At 45.3% G+C, this 20,073-nt stretch overlaps 1 protein-coding gene across 7 annotated transcripts in view; it reads left to right on the forward strand.

The window, feature by feature from the left end:
- TSNARE1 (t-SNARE domain containing 1) overlaps positions 1 to 20,073 on the forward strand; it is a 204,077-nt gene that overhangs the window by 28,827 nt on the left and 155,177 nt on the right. For all 7 annotated transcript variants that reach the window (XM_069957022.1, XM_069957021.1, XM_069957023.1 and 4 more), the window contains exon 3: positions 16,053 to 16,178. In XM_069957022.1, coding sequence (XP_069813123.1) covers positions 16,094 to 16,178 — 85 coding nt within the window. In that variant the 5' untranslated portion in view covers positions 16,053 to 16,093. The remainder of the gene's footprint in view (positions 1 to 16,052; positions 16,179 to 20,073) is intronic.

Below are 20,073 nucleotides of genomic sequence, written 5' to 3' on the forward strand. Positions count from 1 at the left end.
TGGGACGGACGTTTCCTCTACACAAGAACTTTGGTATATCTTGCTTCTGTAGTCTGCACCCCCGTCCAGCAGCCGTATCCACATTCACTGTCGGTCTAAACACTGACCCATAGATCCTTCACATACTGTGCATCATTAAGTGCGGTGCAGGTCTCTACATCTCATTACCTTCATTATAGTAGTTATATTCTTGCAGGTCCTTATGCACCTTCAACTTTAGACAGCTAAGGTATAAAGGGCTCTCCTTACCGTCCACACACACACACGTCGGTAGACCCTTTTTTTTTTTTTGAAAAGGCTTACCCCCTTTTTCATAGAGAACACAGGAACGCCGGGTCAGGCCTCCATTGTCTTGTACTTTTGTCTCCTGATAATCTGTAGTTCATCGATGCTCCCCTGGAGTTATCACAATTGTTGGGGAGGTAATTCCCATTGAGGATTGTGGGGTTGTAGGTTTCTGTACGATCAGTGTCGTTACTGATCAGGAGAACATGTTGCTGTTCCGCCCATATAGCACGCAGCCCCTCTTCATATATGTTATATCTATGTTACAGCTAATGCCGGATGATGGCAGCACCGCAGGGCTCTTGTGCTGAGTGACTATTGTTGTTGTTTCTGCCGCTCGGTAACAATCCTCTGACGTATGATGCCGCTTTCTGGGATCAAAGGAAGCGTCTTTGATCATTCATTGGCTTTGGCAGATGTCGGCCCAAGGATTTCACCAGCAAGTTATCAAACAATATCAAGTGTTTCCCAGTAAGACTGGAGTCGCTTATCTGTTTTTATGGAGGCGATTGAGTCCTGATCCTGATCGCTGCTGTCTCTTTCAATAAGAGAGCATGCTTACAGGAGAGGCAGGTATTACATATGAAACTGCACTTAAAGGGCTTAATAGGCTATTAAAAATTAAGTTTTTCTTTCAAATTAACTGGTGTCACATAGTTGTACGTTTGTGTAAATTCTATTTAAAAATCTCCAGTCTTCCAATACTTATCAGCTGCTGTATGTCCTGCAGGAAGTGGTGTATTCTCTCCAGTCTGACACAGTGCTCTCTGCTGCCACCTCTGTCCATGTCAGGAACTGTCCAGAGCAGGAGAGGTTTTCTATGGGGATTTGCTGCTGCTCTGGACAGTTCCTGACATGGACAGAGGTGGCAGCAGAGAGCACTGTGTCAGACTGGAGAGAATATACCACTTCCTGCAGGACATACAGCAGCTGATAAGTACTGAAAGACTGGAGATTTTTAAATGGAAGTAAAATACAAATCTGTATAATTTTCAATCAGTTGATGTGAAAGAAAACAAAAACAAAACGAGTATTCTGTAATATTAGACCAATACAGGTGAAACTTCCTGTACCCCACGTGAAAACTGATTTACATGGGAGTAATAAGAGCCTTTTCAGGTTGCACATTGCAGGGCTCGCCTAGGTAGAGAATGGTCATCGTTTGCTATTTCCTTTATATGTTTTTGCTCTTGTGAACAGCTCCTTAAAGGGGAACCAAATCCACCTCTTTATCCACAGGTAATAAATGCCGATAGATCTATCTATCTATCTATCTATCTATCTATCTATCTATCTATCTATCTATCTATCTATCTATCTCCTATCTATCTATCTATCTCCTATCTATCTATCTATCTATCTATCTATCTATCTATATATTCTGTGTGTGTGTGTGTGTGTGTGTGTGTATATGTTTGTGTGTGTGTATATTTATATTTATATATATATATATATATATATATATATATAATGTGTGTATGTATATATATAGATATATATATATATATATATATATATATATATATATATATATATATATATATATATATATATATATATATATAGGCTTCCCACAGTCCTTAACCTCATTTATGTGCGTTGGCCACAGAATACAATGGGTCCTCTAATATCAGCAATTGGAAATGTTGTTGGGGATGGGGAAGCTTCATCCCTCCAGCTGTTGCAGCCTTTGGCTGTTGAGGCATGATGGGAGTTGTAGTTTTACAATAGTTGGAGGGCCTGAGGTTTCCTCCTCCATGGACTATACGGTCTGGAGAGGCACCAGATGGGAGCATTAGTGTGTTGGATGTCCCTTCCTGTATACCCTCTAGCGCCCCCTACCTACGACTACACACAGACATGGCTGCCATCTCCCTAATGACTCAGTGTCTTGTCTCTTCTCTCCTCATTCTTTTCTGAACACGTAAGAGGCAGAAAACACAATTTCACACTTTGTTTCCCGCTTCCGCTCCTTTTGCTCAATCTCACTAATTTCTTGTGCGATTTGAGGGTTGGGGCCATGTTTTCCGCCCGTGCTTACTCACATCATTGAGCGGCCGCTCAAGCACATTAACTTCATTTACTTCTCTCTCTCTCCCTCTCTCCCAAATTAAAGCAGTGCTCTTCTCTGCTGCCACCTCTGTCCATGTCAGGAGCTGCCCAGAGCAGCAGCAAATCCTCATAGAAAACCTCTCCTGCTCTGGACAGTTCCTGACATGGACAGAGGTGGCAGCAGAGAGCACTGTGTCAGACTGGAGAAAATCTACCAATTCCTGCAGGACATACAGCAGCTAATAAGTACTGGAAGACTGGAGATTTTTTTAATAGCAGTAAATTACAAATCTCTTGCACTTTCATGTCCAGGGTGGAGCCGCAGCGCGTTACCTCCTGGGATATGTGCAGTATCAGGGGCGGTATTGTTTACAGGCTGAGAAGTAATAAAGTTTTGTCATCCTCTGCATGTCTGCTGCTGTCATGGCGCATCACCACACCTGCCAGCAACACGGCGTCCTCAGCCTATAGGCATCTGTCTACACCAAGCTGGATGAGGAGAGAATGAGCTCCCAACGTCCTGTGCTCTGGGCGGATGATTTGTATCGTGGAGGATTATGTAACCTGCTATGGGGATAATCTGCACCTGCAATATGACAAAACTGATCCTCAGTGCATTATACCCTGGAGCTGCACTCGCTATTCTGCTGGTGGGGTCACTGTGTATATACATTACATTACTGATCCTGAGTTACATCCTGTGTTATACTCCAGAGCTGCACTCACTATTCTGCTGGTGGGGTCACTGTGTATATACATTACTGATCCTCAGTTACATTCTGTATTATACTCCGAAGCTGCGCTCACAATTCTGCTGGTTGGGTGAAAGTAACAGGATCAGTAATGTATGTACACAGTGACCCCACCAGCAGAATAGTGAGCGCAGCTCTGGAGTATAATAAAGGATGTAACTCAGGATCAGTAATGTATATACACAGTGATCCCACCAGCAGAATAGTGAGCGCAGCTCTGGAGTATAATACAGGATGTAACTCAGGATCAGTAATGTATGTACACAGTGACCCCACCAGCAGAATAGTGAGTGCAGCTCTGGAGTATAACACAGGATGTAACTCAGGATCAGTAATGTAATGTATATACACAGTGACCCCACCAGCAGAATAGTGAGTGCAGCTCTGGAGTATAATACAGGATGTAACTCAGGATCAGTAATGTAATGTATGTACACAGTGACCCCACCAGCAGAATAGTGAGTGCAGCTCTGGAGTATAATACAGGATGTAACTCAGGATCAGTAATGTAATGTATGTACACAGTGACCCCACCAGCAGAATAGTGAGTGCAGCTCTGGAGTATAATACAGGATGCAAGTTCATGTCTTGTGCTTGTGTATATACTCTGTGTGGCTGTGGTATATATAGATAGTATCTGTTGCAGTGCTTTTCCTCATTATGCCCTTGCAGTAAGTTTGGCTTGGTAGTGCTGCCACCTAGTGGTCAGGACAAGTGACTTGCTAATTTACATGTTGTCTTGTGGATTCCCAGTGGTTTTCGCTGTTACTTTGTGCTCTCCATTCCTTCGGTGTACTATCTGGCGGCTGTTCAGCGTTGTGCACTATTGTGGCGGCTCCTCTTCTGTGTAATATGGAGGAGCTCTTGTATTGCCAGGTAGCCGGCAGTATATAGTTGTGTGCGCTGTGACAGGCGTCTCTGATAGCCGGCACCTCATCTATTTACCGACTCTGAGCGGTTTCTGCGGTTGCGGCGGCACGCTCGCTCCTCGGCTAATACGTCTCTGCTGTTCCTCTTTAATTATTGAAACCCTGACAACATCCTGCGCAGAATAAGCAGCAGATTTCCCTTCCTGAACGTTTCCTCCATCTTCAGACACTTCAGCAAATTTTGCCTTTTTGTTTTGCAAGTAGCGAGAACTAATGGGCTAAATGGTGAAGAGACAGATCTGTTCTGCTCGCAGCTGATGGACTTGTTACATCGTATCGGTGCAGTGACAGCAGCAGAGGGTCGTGGTTCTTGATAGGAGAGACAGAGAGGTCTGTTGTAAGGGAGTGGGGGTTTAAAGGAACTCGCAGGGTTCCTCCTTGGGGGGAGATGGTTAGAGTGGTATTTCTAGAAGAGAGGGTAGGTGTCTGGAAGTGGCGGATTCTTGAACAGATCAGAGGGGTATCTGGAAAATGAATAGGGTTGGGTGTTGCTTGAGAAGTGGGTTTCTTTGGGGGGAGGTTCTGTCTGGAGAATGGGTTAGAGGGATCGGAGGTTATGTCTAGAGGGGGTGGGGGGCAAGAGGTTTTTAGAGGAGGGCATAGGGTAGGCCTTTTTGTGGAAGAGGGGGTGGAGGCTTCTTCAGGGGTTGTCCTGTCTAGTGGTGGAGGGCTGGGAGTATGTCTTGAAGGGTGGGGGGTTTCCTCGGGAGGAAAGTTTGTTTAGGGGAGGGGAACCGAGTTTGTGGGTCACTGATCTGCAGGGCGATCCCCTAGCGCTGATATACTCTTTGCAGACCACGTTTATCATCGTGTACACCTGGACTACGACTACAAATAAGAACAGACTGTAGCTTATAATTTGCTGTGTTGGTGATCGGCACATAGAAGTTTTCGCTGAGATAAATGAGGTGCTGGCTCCGCCCCCGAGGAGTCAGTGTCTGCAGCTTGTCATGTACTTAGGCTCTCACATCATCATTGGGCGCTCCGAGACATTGTCTACCAGATTACATACAGTACTGTTCATTGTTTTTATTTCCATAGAACGAACACTGCTATTCATATGCTGGGCTATATATATATATATATATATATATATATATATATATATATATATATATATATATATATATATATATATATATATATATTTATATTTATTATGAGCATAATTCATGCTGGATCCATGTGTAACGAAAGCAAATTTTCCCATAACAAATCATTGAAATGCAGACAATTGGTTCCACACCGCAAAATAAGATGTAAGACAAATGAAACACACATTCAGAAACAGCTGAATATGTGATATATAAGTTACTGTACAGTATAGCAATCAGCATGTGGTGTATAATGTATAGTAACTGCATAACCCTGATAACACAGCAGCAGCTGGATATGTGATATATAAGTTACCGTACAGTATAGCAGCATGTGGTGTATAATGTATAGTAACTGTATAACCCTGATAACACAGCAGCTGGATATATGATATATAAGTTACTGTACAGTATAGCAGCATGTGGTGTATAATGTATAGTAACTGTATAACCCTGATAACACAGCAGCTGGATATGTGATATACAAGTTACTGTACAGTATAGCAGCATGTGGTGTATAATGTATAGTAACTGTATAACCCTGATAACACAGCAGCTGGATATGTGATATACAAGTTACTGTACAGTATAGCAGCATGTGGCGTATAATGTATAGTAACTGTATAACCCTGATAACACAGCAGCTGGATATGTGATATACAAGTTACTGTACAGTATAGCAGCATGTGGTATATAATGTATAGTAACTGTATAACCCTGATAACACAGCAGCTGGATATGTGATATATAAGTTACTGTACAGTATAGCAGCATATGCAGGGCTCCAGATGGCGACCAAAATGGTCGCCAATGCGACTGACTTTTTGCAAATGGCGCCCAGATTTATTAATCTGGGCGCCATTTGCGACTGGCCCCGGCGGCGCGCTGTCTCTTTAAGATGCGCGGCTGATGCGCGGCTGCCGGGGGTGTCCCGTCCTATCCCCGGCAGCGCGGCGCATCAGTGAGCTGCCTGGGGCCCTGACGTCCGGCACAGGAAGCGCACGTCAGAGACGCTTCCTGTGTCAGAAGTCACAGCCCCGGCGTACAGGAGCTCACTGACGCGCCGCGCTGCCGGGGATAGGACGGGACACCCCCGGCAGCCGCGCATCAGCCGGGGACAGAAGAAGAAGAGGATCGCCGGGGGAGCGGGTTGTCAGGTGAGTTTGTGTGTTTGTTTTTTTTAAAATACTGCTTAGCATAGAGGAGGAGGGGGGGGGGCATCTATAATGGGGGGAGAAGAGGGGCCATCTTCAAGGGGGGGAGAGGGGGCCATCTATAAGGGGGGGAGAAGAGGGGGCATCTATAATGGGGGGGGGAGAGGGGGCATCTATAAGGTGAGGGGGTATCTATAAGGGGGGGAGAAGAGGGGGCATCTATAATGGGGGGGGAGAAGAGGGGGTATCTATAATGGGGGGAGAAGAGGCGGTATCTATAATGGGGGGGGAGAGGGGGCATCTATAAGGTGAGGGGGTATCTATAAGGGGGGGAGAAGAGGGGGCATCTATAATGGGGGGGAGAAGAGGGGGTATCTATAATGGGGGGAGAAGAGGGGGCATCTATAATGGGGGGAGAAGAGGGGGCATCTATAATGGGGGGAGAAGAGGGGGTATCTATAATGGGGGGGAGAAGAGGGGGTATCTATAATGGGGGGGAGAGGGGGTATCTATAATGGGGGGAGAAGAGGGGGCATCTATAAGGGGGGGAGAAGAGGGGGTATCTATAATGGGGGGGAGAAGAGGGGGTATCTATAATGGGGGGGAGAAGAGGGGGTATCTATAATGGGGGGGAGAAGAGGGGGGTATCTATAATGGGGGGGAGAAGAGGGGGTATCTATAATGGGGGGGAGGAGGGGGGGTATCTATAATGGGGGGGAGAAGAGGGGGCATCTATAATGGGGGGGAGAAGAGGGGGTATCTATAATGGGGGGGAGGAGGGGGCATCTATAATGGGGGGGAGGAGGGGGCATCTATAATGGGGGTAGGGGGGGTCATCTATAAGGGGAGGGGGCCATCTATAAGTGTAGGGCAAACTGGCTGCAGACACTGGGAGATAGATATATGCACAATTATTATTATCAGGGCCCCTCAGGTGTCTGTATTGTAGGGGGTCCCTTGCATTAGTCACTAGGTGAGAGATATATCTATCTATATACACATCTTGTGGGGGGTCACTATGGCTGCAGTCAGAAGTCTAGCTCAGTATGTATAGACTGTTGCAAGCTTTTAAAGGGAACCTGTCACCCCCCCGTGACGGGGTGACAGGCTCCCAACCCCCCATTAGAACCCCCTATACTCACCTCATCGCGCCGGGTCCCGCTTCTGAAGATGGTCGGGTCACGGAGATCTCAGCCGCTGCAGCCCGGCGCGCACACTGAGAGATGAGTCCAACGCTCAGAGAATGACGGAGCGCTGGACTCTCCCATCATTCTCTATGAGCGTTGGACTCATCTCTCAGCGCACGCCGGGCTGCAGCGGCTGAGATCTCCGTGACCCGACCATCTTCAGAAGCGGGACCCGGCGCGATGAGGTGAATATAGGGGGCTCTAACGGGGGGTTGGGAGCCTGTCACCCCGGCACGGGGGTCGACAGGTTCCCTTTAAGTTCAAGTTCAGAAGAGTAAGCCTCATTAAAAGGCTAGCCAAGTGAGGCTGAAGTACTGAGTCAGACTGGATATGGTTGTCAGACTGGATATGGTTGTCAGACTGTATGTGGTTGTCAGACTGTATGTGGTTGTCAGACTGTATATGGTTGTCAGACTGTATGTGGTTGTCAAGTTGCAAGTTTCCATGTTGAACGTTTTCAAACTAAGAAAAGAAAGGATCTAAAGGAGGAGGCTGCTGCCGTGGCCTCTGCACACAGTAAGTCCCATTTAACATAACATTAATTTTACATGGTTTAAAATGTTGGGGACCAAATATTCTATTTGGCGCCTAAATTTTTCAGGTTAGGAGCCAATGGCTCCCAGGTAAATTTTTTAGTCTGGAGCCCTGATATGGTGTATAATGTATAGTAACTGTATAACCCTGATAACACAGCAGCTGGATATGTGATATATAAGTTACTGTACAGTATAGCAGCATGTGGTATATAATGTATAGTAACTGTATAACCCTGATAACACAGCAGCTGGATATGTGATATATAAGTTACTGTACAGTATAGCAGCATGTGGTGTATAATGTATAGTAACTGTATAACCCTGATAACACAGCAGCTGGATATGTGATATATAAGTTACTGTACAGTATAGCAATCAGCATGTGGTATATAATGTATAGTAACTGTATAACCCTGATAACACAGCAGCTGGATATGTGATATACAAGTTACTGTACAGTATAGCAGTATGTGGTATATAATGTATAGTAACTGCATAATCCTGATAACACAGCAGCAGTTTGTAGATACAGGATGGAGCTGCAGATTCCCATATTGCTGGAGCGTAGTACAACAGGCTAGAATAGAGAAGCAGGGCTGCTGTCAGAAGTCTGGACCAATCAGAAAGTTAGAATCCCAGAGCTGTGCAGGAGGACTGTGACAGATACTTTTATTTACAGCAGTGTGAATGGTTTAGTGTAAGTACATCACATTATAGCAGCAGTGTGCATAGCTGAGTGTGAGAGCAGACAGGAATGAAGAGCATGGGAAACACAAGGACTGACAGACTGCAGGGAGTATGAAGGAATGAGCAGGACAGATGTGGGCACAGAGAGTGGTTACAGCTATGAAGAGATTACCTTCACGGTCCTGTCCCCTGATGCAAGCCCCAGCCTTTTTACATGTTACATGACCAAACAAGTTTCTGGAGGGAAGTGTGTTAATCAACACAAGAACAAAGGGGACACAGTCAGAGGTTAGTTGTGAGAAGATCAGGAGCAAGAGGAAAAACATATTAGAGTAGTAGATGCTTGGTGGAAACTTCCAGCAGATGTGGTTGGTAAATCTACAGTGAATGAATGTAAACCTGCCTTGTATATACACAAGATAATACAGGAAACAATAGAAGGACGGACTAGATGAACAAGCCAGCTTTTTCTGCTTACAATCTACTGTTTTTCTCCCCCTCTCGCACACGTGTACTCACTCTGACGCAGATATACTGCAGCAGAATCTCCCTCCTCCTTCTTGCACATGTGTACTCACTCTGACGCAGATTTGCTGCAGCAGCATCCCCCTCTTCCCCCTCTATCAGTAGGGACAGAGGAGGTTACTGATCATGTACAGACAAGAGACTTCCGTTCTGTGGAGATAATGTTGAGTTGTTCCATATGCAGTATTTGAATGTATCCCTGATTTATGCTGAGTATAAGTATACGGGTAGTTATGATTTAACCCTGTGTGTGTCTTCCCTCCTGGCCGTATATAGACACTTCTTTGCCTGTCATCGTCTTCAGCCTCTTTGATGTTCCTGGCACCTGTTCCTTACTCCTCTCCCGACAGCACCTGTAGATGTTTCCCATTTCCCGTACGCTGCCCGGTTTCGCTCTTCCCTTTATACCAGCATTAAGATGTAATCAGCCTCTATTTACCCACATGAATGCTCTGCCTGAGAGCCGTAATTGGCGTTAGCGCAGTAAATGGCGGCGTGACGCTCACCAGCCGGGGACATGGCGCCCAATGAATATCCTGCTGATTGCACCAAACTTGTGAAGACTTCCGGAAGGAGAGACAAAGGAGAAGACAAGGTCCGGCGCTTCCCTCCTTCCTGGTCCAATACGTAATTGTGGTCGAAAGTCAAAAGGACAAGATGGCATTAGGGGCAGCAGCGCCAGAGAGGCGTATTAAAGGAGCAGAAGACACAACTACTTATAGTGCGAGAGTATTCCAATGGGGGCCGCTTATATCCGCCAAATAGTCTTGTGAAAGTATATTGAGGTTACTGGAGGTTATGAGGAGCAGGTGATATCAGTCTCATAGGATGTAATGTTTGGAGGTTATATGAGTGTTAGAGGTTATATCAGTACTGGACCGTTATAAGAGGAGCTGCTGATATTATTCCCATAGGATGTAATGTCTCTTGTTATATCAGTGCTGTAGCGTTATAAGAGGAGCGGCTCATATCAGTGTCATATGATGTAATATCTGGAGGTTATATCGGTACTGGAGCGTTATAAGAGGAGCGGCTGATATCAGTCACATATGATGTAATGTCTGGAGGTTATAACAGATATCAGCCACTTCTCATATAACGCTACAGTACTGATATAACCTCCAGACATTACATTGTACGTGATTGATATCTACCAAATATTCATGTGAAAATCTATTGAGTTTATTTCATTGCTGGAGCATTATAAGAGGAGCATCTGGTATCTGCCAGATATCGATGTAAAGGTCTATTTAGGTTATATCGGTACTGTAGCGTTATAAGAGGAGCCACATATGATGTAATGTCTTGAGGTAATATCAGTATTGGAGCGTTATAAGAGAAGTGGCTGATCACACATAACCCTCCAGCACAGTTATGACCTCCGAAGACATCACATCATATTACGTTACGCTCCTCTTATTATGTTCCAGCACTGATATATATGATGTAATCTCTCTGGAGGTTATATCTGTGCTGGAGCGTTATAAGAGGAGAAGCTGATATCAGTTACATAGAATGTAAAGTTTCTGGAGGTTATAACTGATAGCAGCCGCTCCGCCTATACTGCTCCAGTACTGATATAACTTCCGGACATTACATCATATGTGACTGGTATCAGCCGCTCCTCTTATCATCAAGACCTGATATCCTCCAGAGACATTATGAAATATATATATATATATATATATATATATATATATATATATATATATATATATATATATAATTAAATCAATAAATACACACACACACCTTAGAGTACGAGCATAATTCGTTCCGGGACCGCGCTTGTAATCCAAATCCACTCCTTAAACTAAAGCAAATTTTCCCATTAGAAATCATAGAAATGCAGACAATTGGTTCCACACCCCCAAAAATAATCATTTTTTATTCTGAATAACATGTAAAACAAATGAAACAAACATTTAGAAACAGCAGAATGTGATATATAAGGTACAGTACAGCAATCAGCATGTGGTGTATAATGTATAGTAACTGTATAACCCTGATAACACAGCAGCTGGATATGTGATATGTTACTGTACAGTATAGCAGCATGTGGTATATAATGTATAGTAACTGTATAACCCTGATAACACAGCAGCTGGATATGTGATATATAAGTTACTGTACAGTATATCAGCATGTGGTATATAATGTATAGTAACTGTATAACCCTGATAACACAGCAGCAGCTGGATATGTGATATATAAGTTACAGTACAGTATAGCAATCAGCATGTGGTATATAATGTATAGTAAGTACATAACCCTGATAACACAGCAGCTGGATATGTGATATATAAGTTACTGAACAGTATATCAATCAGCATGTGGTATATAATGTATAGTAACTGTATAACCCTGATAACACAGCAGCAGCTGGATATGTGATATATAAGTTACTGTACAGTATAGTATCAGCATGTGGTGTATAATGTATAGTAACTGTATAACCCTGATAACACAGCAGCTGGATATATGATATATAAGTTACTGTACAGTATAGCAATCAGCATGTGGTATATAATGTATAGTAACTGTATAACCCTGATAACACAGCAGCTGGATATGTGATATATAAGTTACTGTACAGTATAGCAGCATGTGGTATATAATGTATAGTAACTGTATAACCCTGATAACACAGCAGCTGGATATGTGATATATAAGTTACTGTACAGTATAACAGAATGTGGTTTATAATGTATAGTAACTGTATAACCCTGATAACACAGCAGCTGGATATGTGATATATAAGTTACTTCCTGGGTCAGAGTACAGAGCTATAGACCCCGCTATTCAGACCATGTCCCTCCTCCCCTCGTGCTCACACCCAGTACAGGGAGCTCTTAAAGAGTATGTATCACCAGGTACATCCTCTAGAATTTAACACACCGATAGAACAGCGCCGTTAAGGGTGAACCGATGCCGCGTTCAGTTTTTCGAACCGCGGCCCAGTTCCCGTGTACGGCGCCGTTTTATCCAGTGGTACCGGGCCATGCTGAAGCACTGGAGGTCGTCCGGCCCGCCCACCCCCAGTGGGAGGGAATTCCCTCCCCTCTATGACTCATAGAGGGGAGTTAATTCCCTCCCACTGGGGGGCGGGCCGTCTGACCTCCATTGCTTCAGCACGGCCCGGTACCACTGGATAGAACGGCGCCATACGCTGGAACCGGGCCCCGTTTTGAAAATGGACCGCGGCACCGGCTTCCCCATGATGGCGCCGTTCTATCGGTGTGTTAAATTCTAGAGGATGTACCTGGTGATACATCCTCTTTAAACCAAAGCAATGCTCTTACACCAAGTCACAATACCACTGTGTATATATATTATATCAGTCCTGGAGCATTATGAGAGGAGCTGCTGTCATCACATGCAATGGGAAGGAAGGAAGGATCGGGCATGTTGGGCTTTATTTGGCCAATCCTTGTGTTGTCAGGGAGTCTGGAGGGGACAGAGGTGTCTGGCAGGTACATGCACACTCATCCAGGTCAGGCATATGTGTGTGTATAGGAAGGCCCGGGAGACAGCGCTCTTATCCCCTCCCTGGGCTCGGACGGGTAATGGCGCTGAGCCGCTAAAAACCTCACCCGACCCAGATTGGTGAAAGTGAAGCTAAATGTTCCCAGGCTCCTGTCTTCACTCACACCGACTGCAGGTACCACTACTCACCTCGTAATGTATGTACACAGTGACCCCACCGGCAGAATAGTGAGTGCAGCTCTGGAGTATAATACAGGATGTAACAGTACAGGATCAGTAATGTATGTACACAGTGACCCCACCAGCAGAATAGTGAGTGCAGCTCTGGAGTATAATACACTGATGTCACTTGTACGGTATAATAAAGCCACTCTACTGTAGGTCACAGACTATAGGAGCAGTCACCATAGAGACACTGCGTGTCAACATCTCAATCGAGCCGCGCCGGCGTGTGCCTTTTTCATGTCTGTCAGGCGAGGACTCAATCAACACTTATTCTTCTGGTCTCGACGGCCGTCGCCTGCCATGTGGCCGCGGTAACAAAGGAGCGATCCATACGGTGATTAAAAGTCCAACACTCGTTGCGGGTGACCCCGAAGCCTCCGAATCCCAATAATCCATGTTGTGCCCCCCCACAGCCCTCCTGTCTCTAGTACCCCGGGTGGGCTGGTAATTTACACCAGGCGTCCAGTGTTATATTATGTATCAGTGACTGCTCCACCTCAATCCCTGCCGTATACCGCTGCATCCTCTATGGGAATCTGCAATATATCTGGGACTGCAAAACTCCCTAAAAAGTTTCAGAACACTTCCAGGCACAGCCTTTTAAAGGGATTGTTCACCAATTGTTTTTCTTTTAAATCAACTGGTGTCTGTAAGTGCCAGAGAATTGTAGTTTACTTCTATTAAAAAGAATCTCCAGTCATCCAGTACTTATCAGCTGCTGTATGTCCTGCAGGAAGTGGTGTATTCTGCCAGTCTGGGACAGTGCTCTCTGCTGCCGCCTCTGTCCATGCCAGGAACTGTCCCGATCAGTATCAAATCGCTAAAGAAAACTTTCTGGACTAGAAAAAATACACCATTTCCTGTAGAACATACAGCAGCTGATAAGTACTGGAAGACTAGAGATTTTGTTTAAATAAATAAATTACAAATCCAGTTGATTTTGATTTAAAAGGATTTTTCTTTTCTCCGAACTACCCCTTTAAGGGTAGTGGATTGTCTATATATTATTCCTCCAGTTATTCGGCTGTCCAGGGATGGTGGGAGTTGTAGTCTTGTATTTGCTGGAGTACCTTTGTTGCCTATGTCCACGGGGCTTCTGTAAAGCAGAGATGGGTATGTGTATTGCTCCAGCTGTTGATATACTACAACTCCCATCATTCCTCATTATAGTTAGCTATAATGGCCTCTTCTCCTCCTCTGGCCCAGGTTTTAGTGCTGAGTAATACAGCATGGTATAGGATGATATCATTGCACTCAGTAATGCAGATCTCACACAATGCTCTTAGGGATACAACCGTAATTGAATATTGATCAGAGGCTAATATATTAACATGAGTCCTCAATACGCTTGTTCTATCGGTTATATCACTGCAATTGTTGTTAATTTTCCTTTGTAAACCTGTCCGTCTGGCAGAAATGCTTGTTAACTACCCATTAAAGGGGCAGTCCGCAGGGGGAAAAATTTTCAACCCAACTGGGGCAGAGTTGTACAGATAGTGTGTTGTTTTTTTTTAAACTATAATTTAAAAATAATCTCCACTCTTCCAGTACGTATCAGCTGCTGTATGTCCTGCAGGGAGTGGTGTATTCTCTCCAGTCTGACACTGCTCTCTGCTGCCACCTCTGTCCATGTCAGGAACTGTCCAGAGCAGGAGAGGTTTTCTATGGGGATTTGCTGCTGCTCTGGACAGTTCCTGACATGGACAGAGGTGGCAGCAGAGAGCACTGTGTCAGACTGGAAAGAATACACCACTTCCTGCAGGACATACAGAAGCTGATAAGTATTTGAAGACTGGAGATTAAAAAACAGAAATAAATTACAACTTTCTGACACCAGTTGGTTTAAAACTTTGTGTTTTTCACCAGAGTTTTTCTGACTGTAAGGTGATGGCTGTAGTAATTCGCAGTAATTCCCAGGAGTCCGTAGTTAATATTCACTATTGGATTTCACTATTTCAGTGTGACGGCAGTGCCGTCCCGCTGTAGGTGTACGAGTTCTCGGCTCGTAAATCACCGCACACTCAATAAACGTCTCCTTTATTGGCTTCACTCCCGAGGTGCTCTCAGGTCTGATACTGTGGGTAATAACCAGTGAGTATGGAGAGCGAGTGGCAGGGACTGCCGCAGCACAGCCAGAAAGGGGTTAACCAGGGATCAGGGGAAGTCTTGCTCCTTCCTATTATATACTTAAAGCGTAACTCAGTAGAAGTCAAGTATCAGTAATACAAGCAATTTTACTTTAGTAGGAGCAGGATTTCAACGTCTATTATGTTCTATCGCGGGGGAGGGGCAGAGGGGGTGAGTGAGCAAAGAGAGGAGAAAAGGCAGCCCTGCACAGCACAACAGCCTGCAATCTTCTTTCACCAAGCTTCCAGACTAGCACTGACCTTTCTGACCTGTGAATCCAGCTTTTTATGTGCCCAGACAGTCTCCAAAGAGCAGGGCTGGTTTTCTGCTCTCCCTGTTCACTCATCCCCCTCTGCCCCTCCCCCCTCCATAGGTTATAATGGACTCAGCAAACATGTCTTTACTTTGCTCCTCTGTAATTTAGATGGTTTTGCCTGATAATGAGCAGATGAGAAGTGAGGGGGGAGGGGAGGTAGAAAACAGCTTTTTGACTACAGAAAGATTTTTTTTTTTGCCTAATAAAACCTATTACATGGTTTCTTAAAATCGCTTTTACTATTACTATCTGCACAAATATTCCAATCCGTCTGTTCTCCAGATCTCTGCTTACTGTTACTGAATGGAAACACATGGTGTCTGTGCACCTTACAGGCTTTTGGCTTGTTACGATTGGATCCATGATAGAATCCAGGCTGATACATTGTATCAAACCATCAGGACAGATGGAAGTGATGCTTCTGATGCAATATTATCTGATACATTGTAGCAAATCTCAGCTGTGCTGAAGTATTGTCATTTAAATAGAGGCGGTCTAAGAGCGAATGGTAAAAGCTGGGGGTAAAAATGGGGGGAATTTACTAAGACATTGCAGCTATAGGTCAAGAGGGTCACATCACTGTGTGAGTGCGGGTAACAGGGGGGCTCAGCACAGGTTTTACTATCTAAGCTGTAGATATCAGACAGGCCTGGAGTTGTGATGTCACTGATCATCTTCTTCTCCTCTTCTCCCCTAGCTCACCTGCACCTCCATTAAGCTTGTATCCGGTTTTCCAACATGTCGTATGGCTCTGTTGATGGCAGTGGATTTGGAAGCAGAAACCCCTTTGGAGGACCCTCTACTCAAGGATACCAGCCTCTAGGTATGACCATGGCACCAGCCACCCCATTCATACTCAGGTTGTGATGGGTTGCGGTGGGCACCTCAGTGGGCGACTTGACTCCTGTAAATAATTTCATGCTGTCACATTATTCTGTCCATCAGTTTTTAGAGTGCCTTCACACGTACCGTATCGCAGCAGATTTCACGATGCGAGTTTGTTGCAATGAAATCTGCTGCGATAATGATTACTATGTAACTCAAAGGCAATGTATTCCCACAGCAGCGTATTATGTGCGTTTATTTGTACCATGCGGATTTTCTGCGGAAAATAAGCTGCAAGTCAGTACGTGTGAAGGCACCCTTAAGCTATATCTGTGTCTGGGAAAGCTGGGTGTTGTTGGCTTCTTACAGGTTTTCCATATAACTGCATAACCAAACAGCCTAGGAAAGCTGGAGGAGAGCTTGTGTGGTCTCCATTGTGGTTCCTTGACACACAACCAAGTAGAGTGGGAAAGCTGGGAACCATTATTGCTCCCTATTACAGTCCTATATATTAATAATAATAATCAGCACTTTGGGAAAACTGGGTAATAACTCATAGGGTCATGATTACACCTTGATGCACAACTAGTTAATTAAAGGGGTTAATCAGCGTTAAAAAAAACATGGCCAGACACAGCACTGCTCTTGTCTCCAGTTTTGCTGCAGGTTTTGTAACTTACTTCCATTGAAGTGAATGGAGCTTAATTGCAAACCACACCTGAACTGAGTGGTGCTGTCTCTGGAAGAAAGTGGCCATGTCCTTGTAGGGCTGCAGAACCCCTTTAAAGGGGTTTGACACTTTACAGTAAAATTCCTCGGTGTACAGTATTAGTAACTGAACTCACTGTATATACTGACAGCAGCTCCCTGTGTACCTTATAGAGTGAATATCAGACTCCCAGGCTGTGCTGTCCTGCTCTGTGGTGAGTCTGTCCATAAGATGGCAGAGCATGGAGGAGCATGTGACCTTTCCCCGCCCCACAGTGTCCACAACTGAGCCTGTATAAACCTATGGGGAACACTGGGGCGGGGCATGGTCACATGCTCCTCCATGTCCGCCATCTTATGGACAGACTCACTACAGAGCAGGACAGCAGTACCCAGGGAGCTGTCAGCAGCTCCCTGGGTACTCACTGTATATACTGACAGCAGCTCCCTGGGTACTCACTGTATATACTGACAGCAGCCCCCTGTGTACTAACTGTATATATACTGACAGCAGCTCCCTGTGTACTCACTGTATATCCTGACAGCAGCTCCCTGTGTACTCACTGTATATCCTGACAGCAGCTCCCTGTGTACTCACTGTATATCCTGACAGCAGCTCCCTGTGTACTCACTGTATATCCTGACAGCAGCTCCCTGTGTACTCACTGTATATCCTGACAGCAGCTCCCTGTGTACTCACTGTATATCCTGACAGCAGCTCCCTGTGTACTCACTGTATATACTGTCAGTATATACAGTGAGTACACAGGGAGCTGCCTGACAGCAGCTCCCTGTGTACTCACTGTATATACTGTCAGTATATACAGTGAGTACACAGGGAGCTGCTGTCAGTATATACAGTGAGTACACAGGGAGCTGCTGTCAGTATATACAGTGAGTACAACTACGAATACTGTGCACTGAACTATTTTGCTATAAAGTGGCCGACCCCTTTAAGAATTATGGGAAAACCAGGTGAGATGGATCATTACAGCTCCCTCTATTCACTTTTAGGATCCTTTACTGTGAAGCTCAATGGGTCCCATACACGCAGCGGATCCGCTGCCTGCATGGGACCCGGCCCCTTTAACCCCTGTGCCGCCACCGGCCGCCCGCAGCTTACAGCCCCGGCCCCCTTAAACGCCTGCACGCCTGATCGCCGTCCCGGCCCCCCCTCCCGCACGCCGGACACAGCTTTCTCATAATTCTGACTAGTTCCGGAGTAGTGAGAAGCTGTGTGTTAGGGGGCTGTAATGGAGACTCTGCAGCCGTGGTTACTGGCTTTATTCTGTATACAGCCCCTCTCCTCCATGTTCCCGGCTCTTGAGTCTTCCTCCCGTGAGTGCAGGTGTGTTCTGACAAGTCTCTCTGTTCCTGTTATTGTCGCTGCGATTCCAGAAATATCCTGTGTGTGGGAGCCGCCGTGAATCCATTAACATTTCATCTTATTGAGAATGCAGCTCCGGAGAGCTTCTAGTCAGATCACGTCCCAGTGCGGGGGACTACAGCTCCCATCATTCCTCACATCACTGAACACAGAACCCTAAGGTGACACAGAGGTGAACATTTACCCAGTGTGGAGCCGAGTATGGGGCAGAGGTCTCCAGCTGTTACATATGTTCATTTCCCAGCGGGTTACAGCTGTATATAGATATGCTGAGTGCTGAACATACAGGGGAGACACCACTAGCATAGGCAGTTATATGTATCAGAACTGTTGGGGGCCCTACTCCAGGCACCTCCACCAATCAGGGCTCTCCCCATCACACAGCGCTGCACATATGGTAGTGGCTGGGCTTGGTATTGCAGACTATGCTGCAGTACTCAAGCCCAGACATAAGTACAAGACATCTGATAATTTTTTTTTTTTTACTGACATAGGGCACTGCAGCAAATCAACTGGTGTCAGAAAGTTATATAGATTTGTAATTTCTATTCAGAAGTCTCTAGTCTTCCAGTACTTATCAGCAGCTGTTTGGCCTGCAGGAAGTGGTGTATTCTTTCCAGTCTGACAGTGCTCTCTGCTGCCACCTCTGTCCAGGTCAGGAACTGTCCAGAGCAGGAGAGGTTTTCTATGGGGATTTGCTGCTGCTCTGGACAGTTCCTGACCTGGACAGAGGTGGCAGCAGAGAGCAGTGTGTCAGACTGGAAAGAATATACCACTTTCTGCAGGGTATACAGCAGCTGATAAGTACTGGAAGACTGGAGTTTTTTAAATAGAAGTAAATTAAAATCTATATAACTTTCTGACCTCAGTTTTTATTTTTTATTTTTTGCTGGAGTACTCCTTTAAGAGGAATAATAATTTACGTGATCACCCCCTGTACCTTATCAGCTGTGACATCGGGATCAGAGAGACTCTTGGTCGTTTTTTTTTCTCCGATCAGTGTGAACTTGTGCTCATAGTGTGTTTCACTTTCAGGAGGCCTGTCTGTCTCTTCTAATGTTACATCTTTAGCCAAAATGTGGAAATGTTACATTTGGATACAAAATTGCAGAAGGCGCCCATGAATATGAGTCTTCACAATGTACCTGGTCTGCTTTGAGAACAATGAGGGATATAAAAAGATTATTTTTTTTATAATTTTAGGATTATTTTGATTTTAGGATTATTTGTTGAGGCGGCTTGCACAAGCAGGTGACCATCGCCGTATACATCTGCAGTATCTTCACTTGCCTATCTGGCATCATTATACTCCAGAGCTGCACTCTCTGTTGTGCTGATTCTTCGACCCTCCAGCTGTTACAAAACTACATTTCCCATCATGCCTGGGCAGTTAAAGCTTTGGCTGCCCAGGCATGCTGGGGATTGTAGTTTTGTAACAGCCGGAGGGCTGAAGGTTTCCCATCCCTTCTCTAGACCATTTTGCCAGAAGGAGCGGCAGAGTTTTGAGTGCAGCTCCGGAAGGGATTGAAGAATAAGTAATAAAAGTTTTTGCAGAGTCACTTGTTGCGTTGGCGCTCTCTCCCTCTCGCCCCGCGGGTTCTCTCTCTCTCTCTCTCTCTCTCTCTCTCTCTCTGTTCCGGTTACATTGTCGCCGTCGTCTCACATTCAGGTTTTTTAATTGTTGTGCGGGAATGAGATGTAACACGACGGCGGAGCATTGTCCCCGGAATCCATTCCTTGTCAAAGCTTCAAGAACGTCTGTAACCGAGACAAAGGCGGCGGATGTCCCCAGCCGGTG

This window comes from Dendropsophus ebraccatus, chromosome 2 (assembly GCF_027789765.1).
Source record: "Dendropsophus ebraccatus isolate aDenEbr1 chromosome 2, aDenEbr1.pat, whole genome shotgun sequence".
In the NCBI taxonomy this organism is placed as follows: domain Eukaryota; kingdom Metazoa; phylum Chordata; class Amphibia; order Anura; family Hylidae; genus Dendropsophus; species Dendropsophus ebraccatus.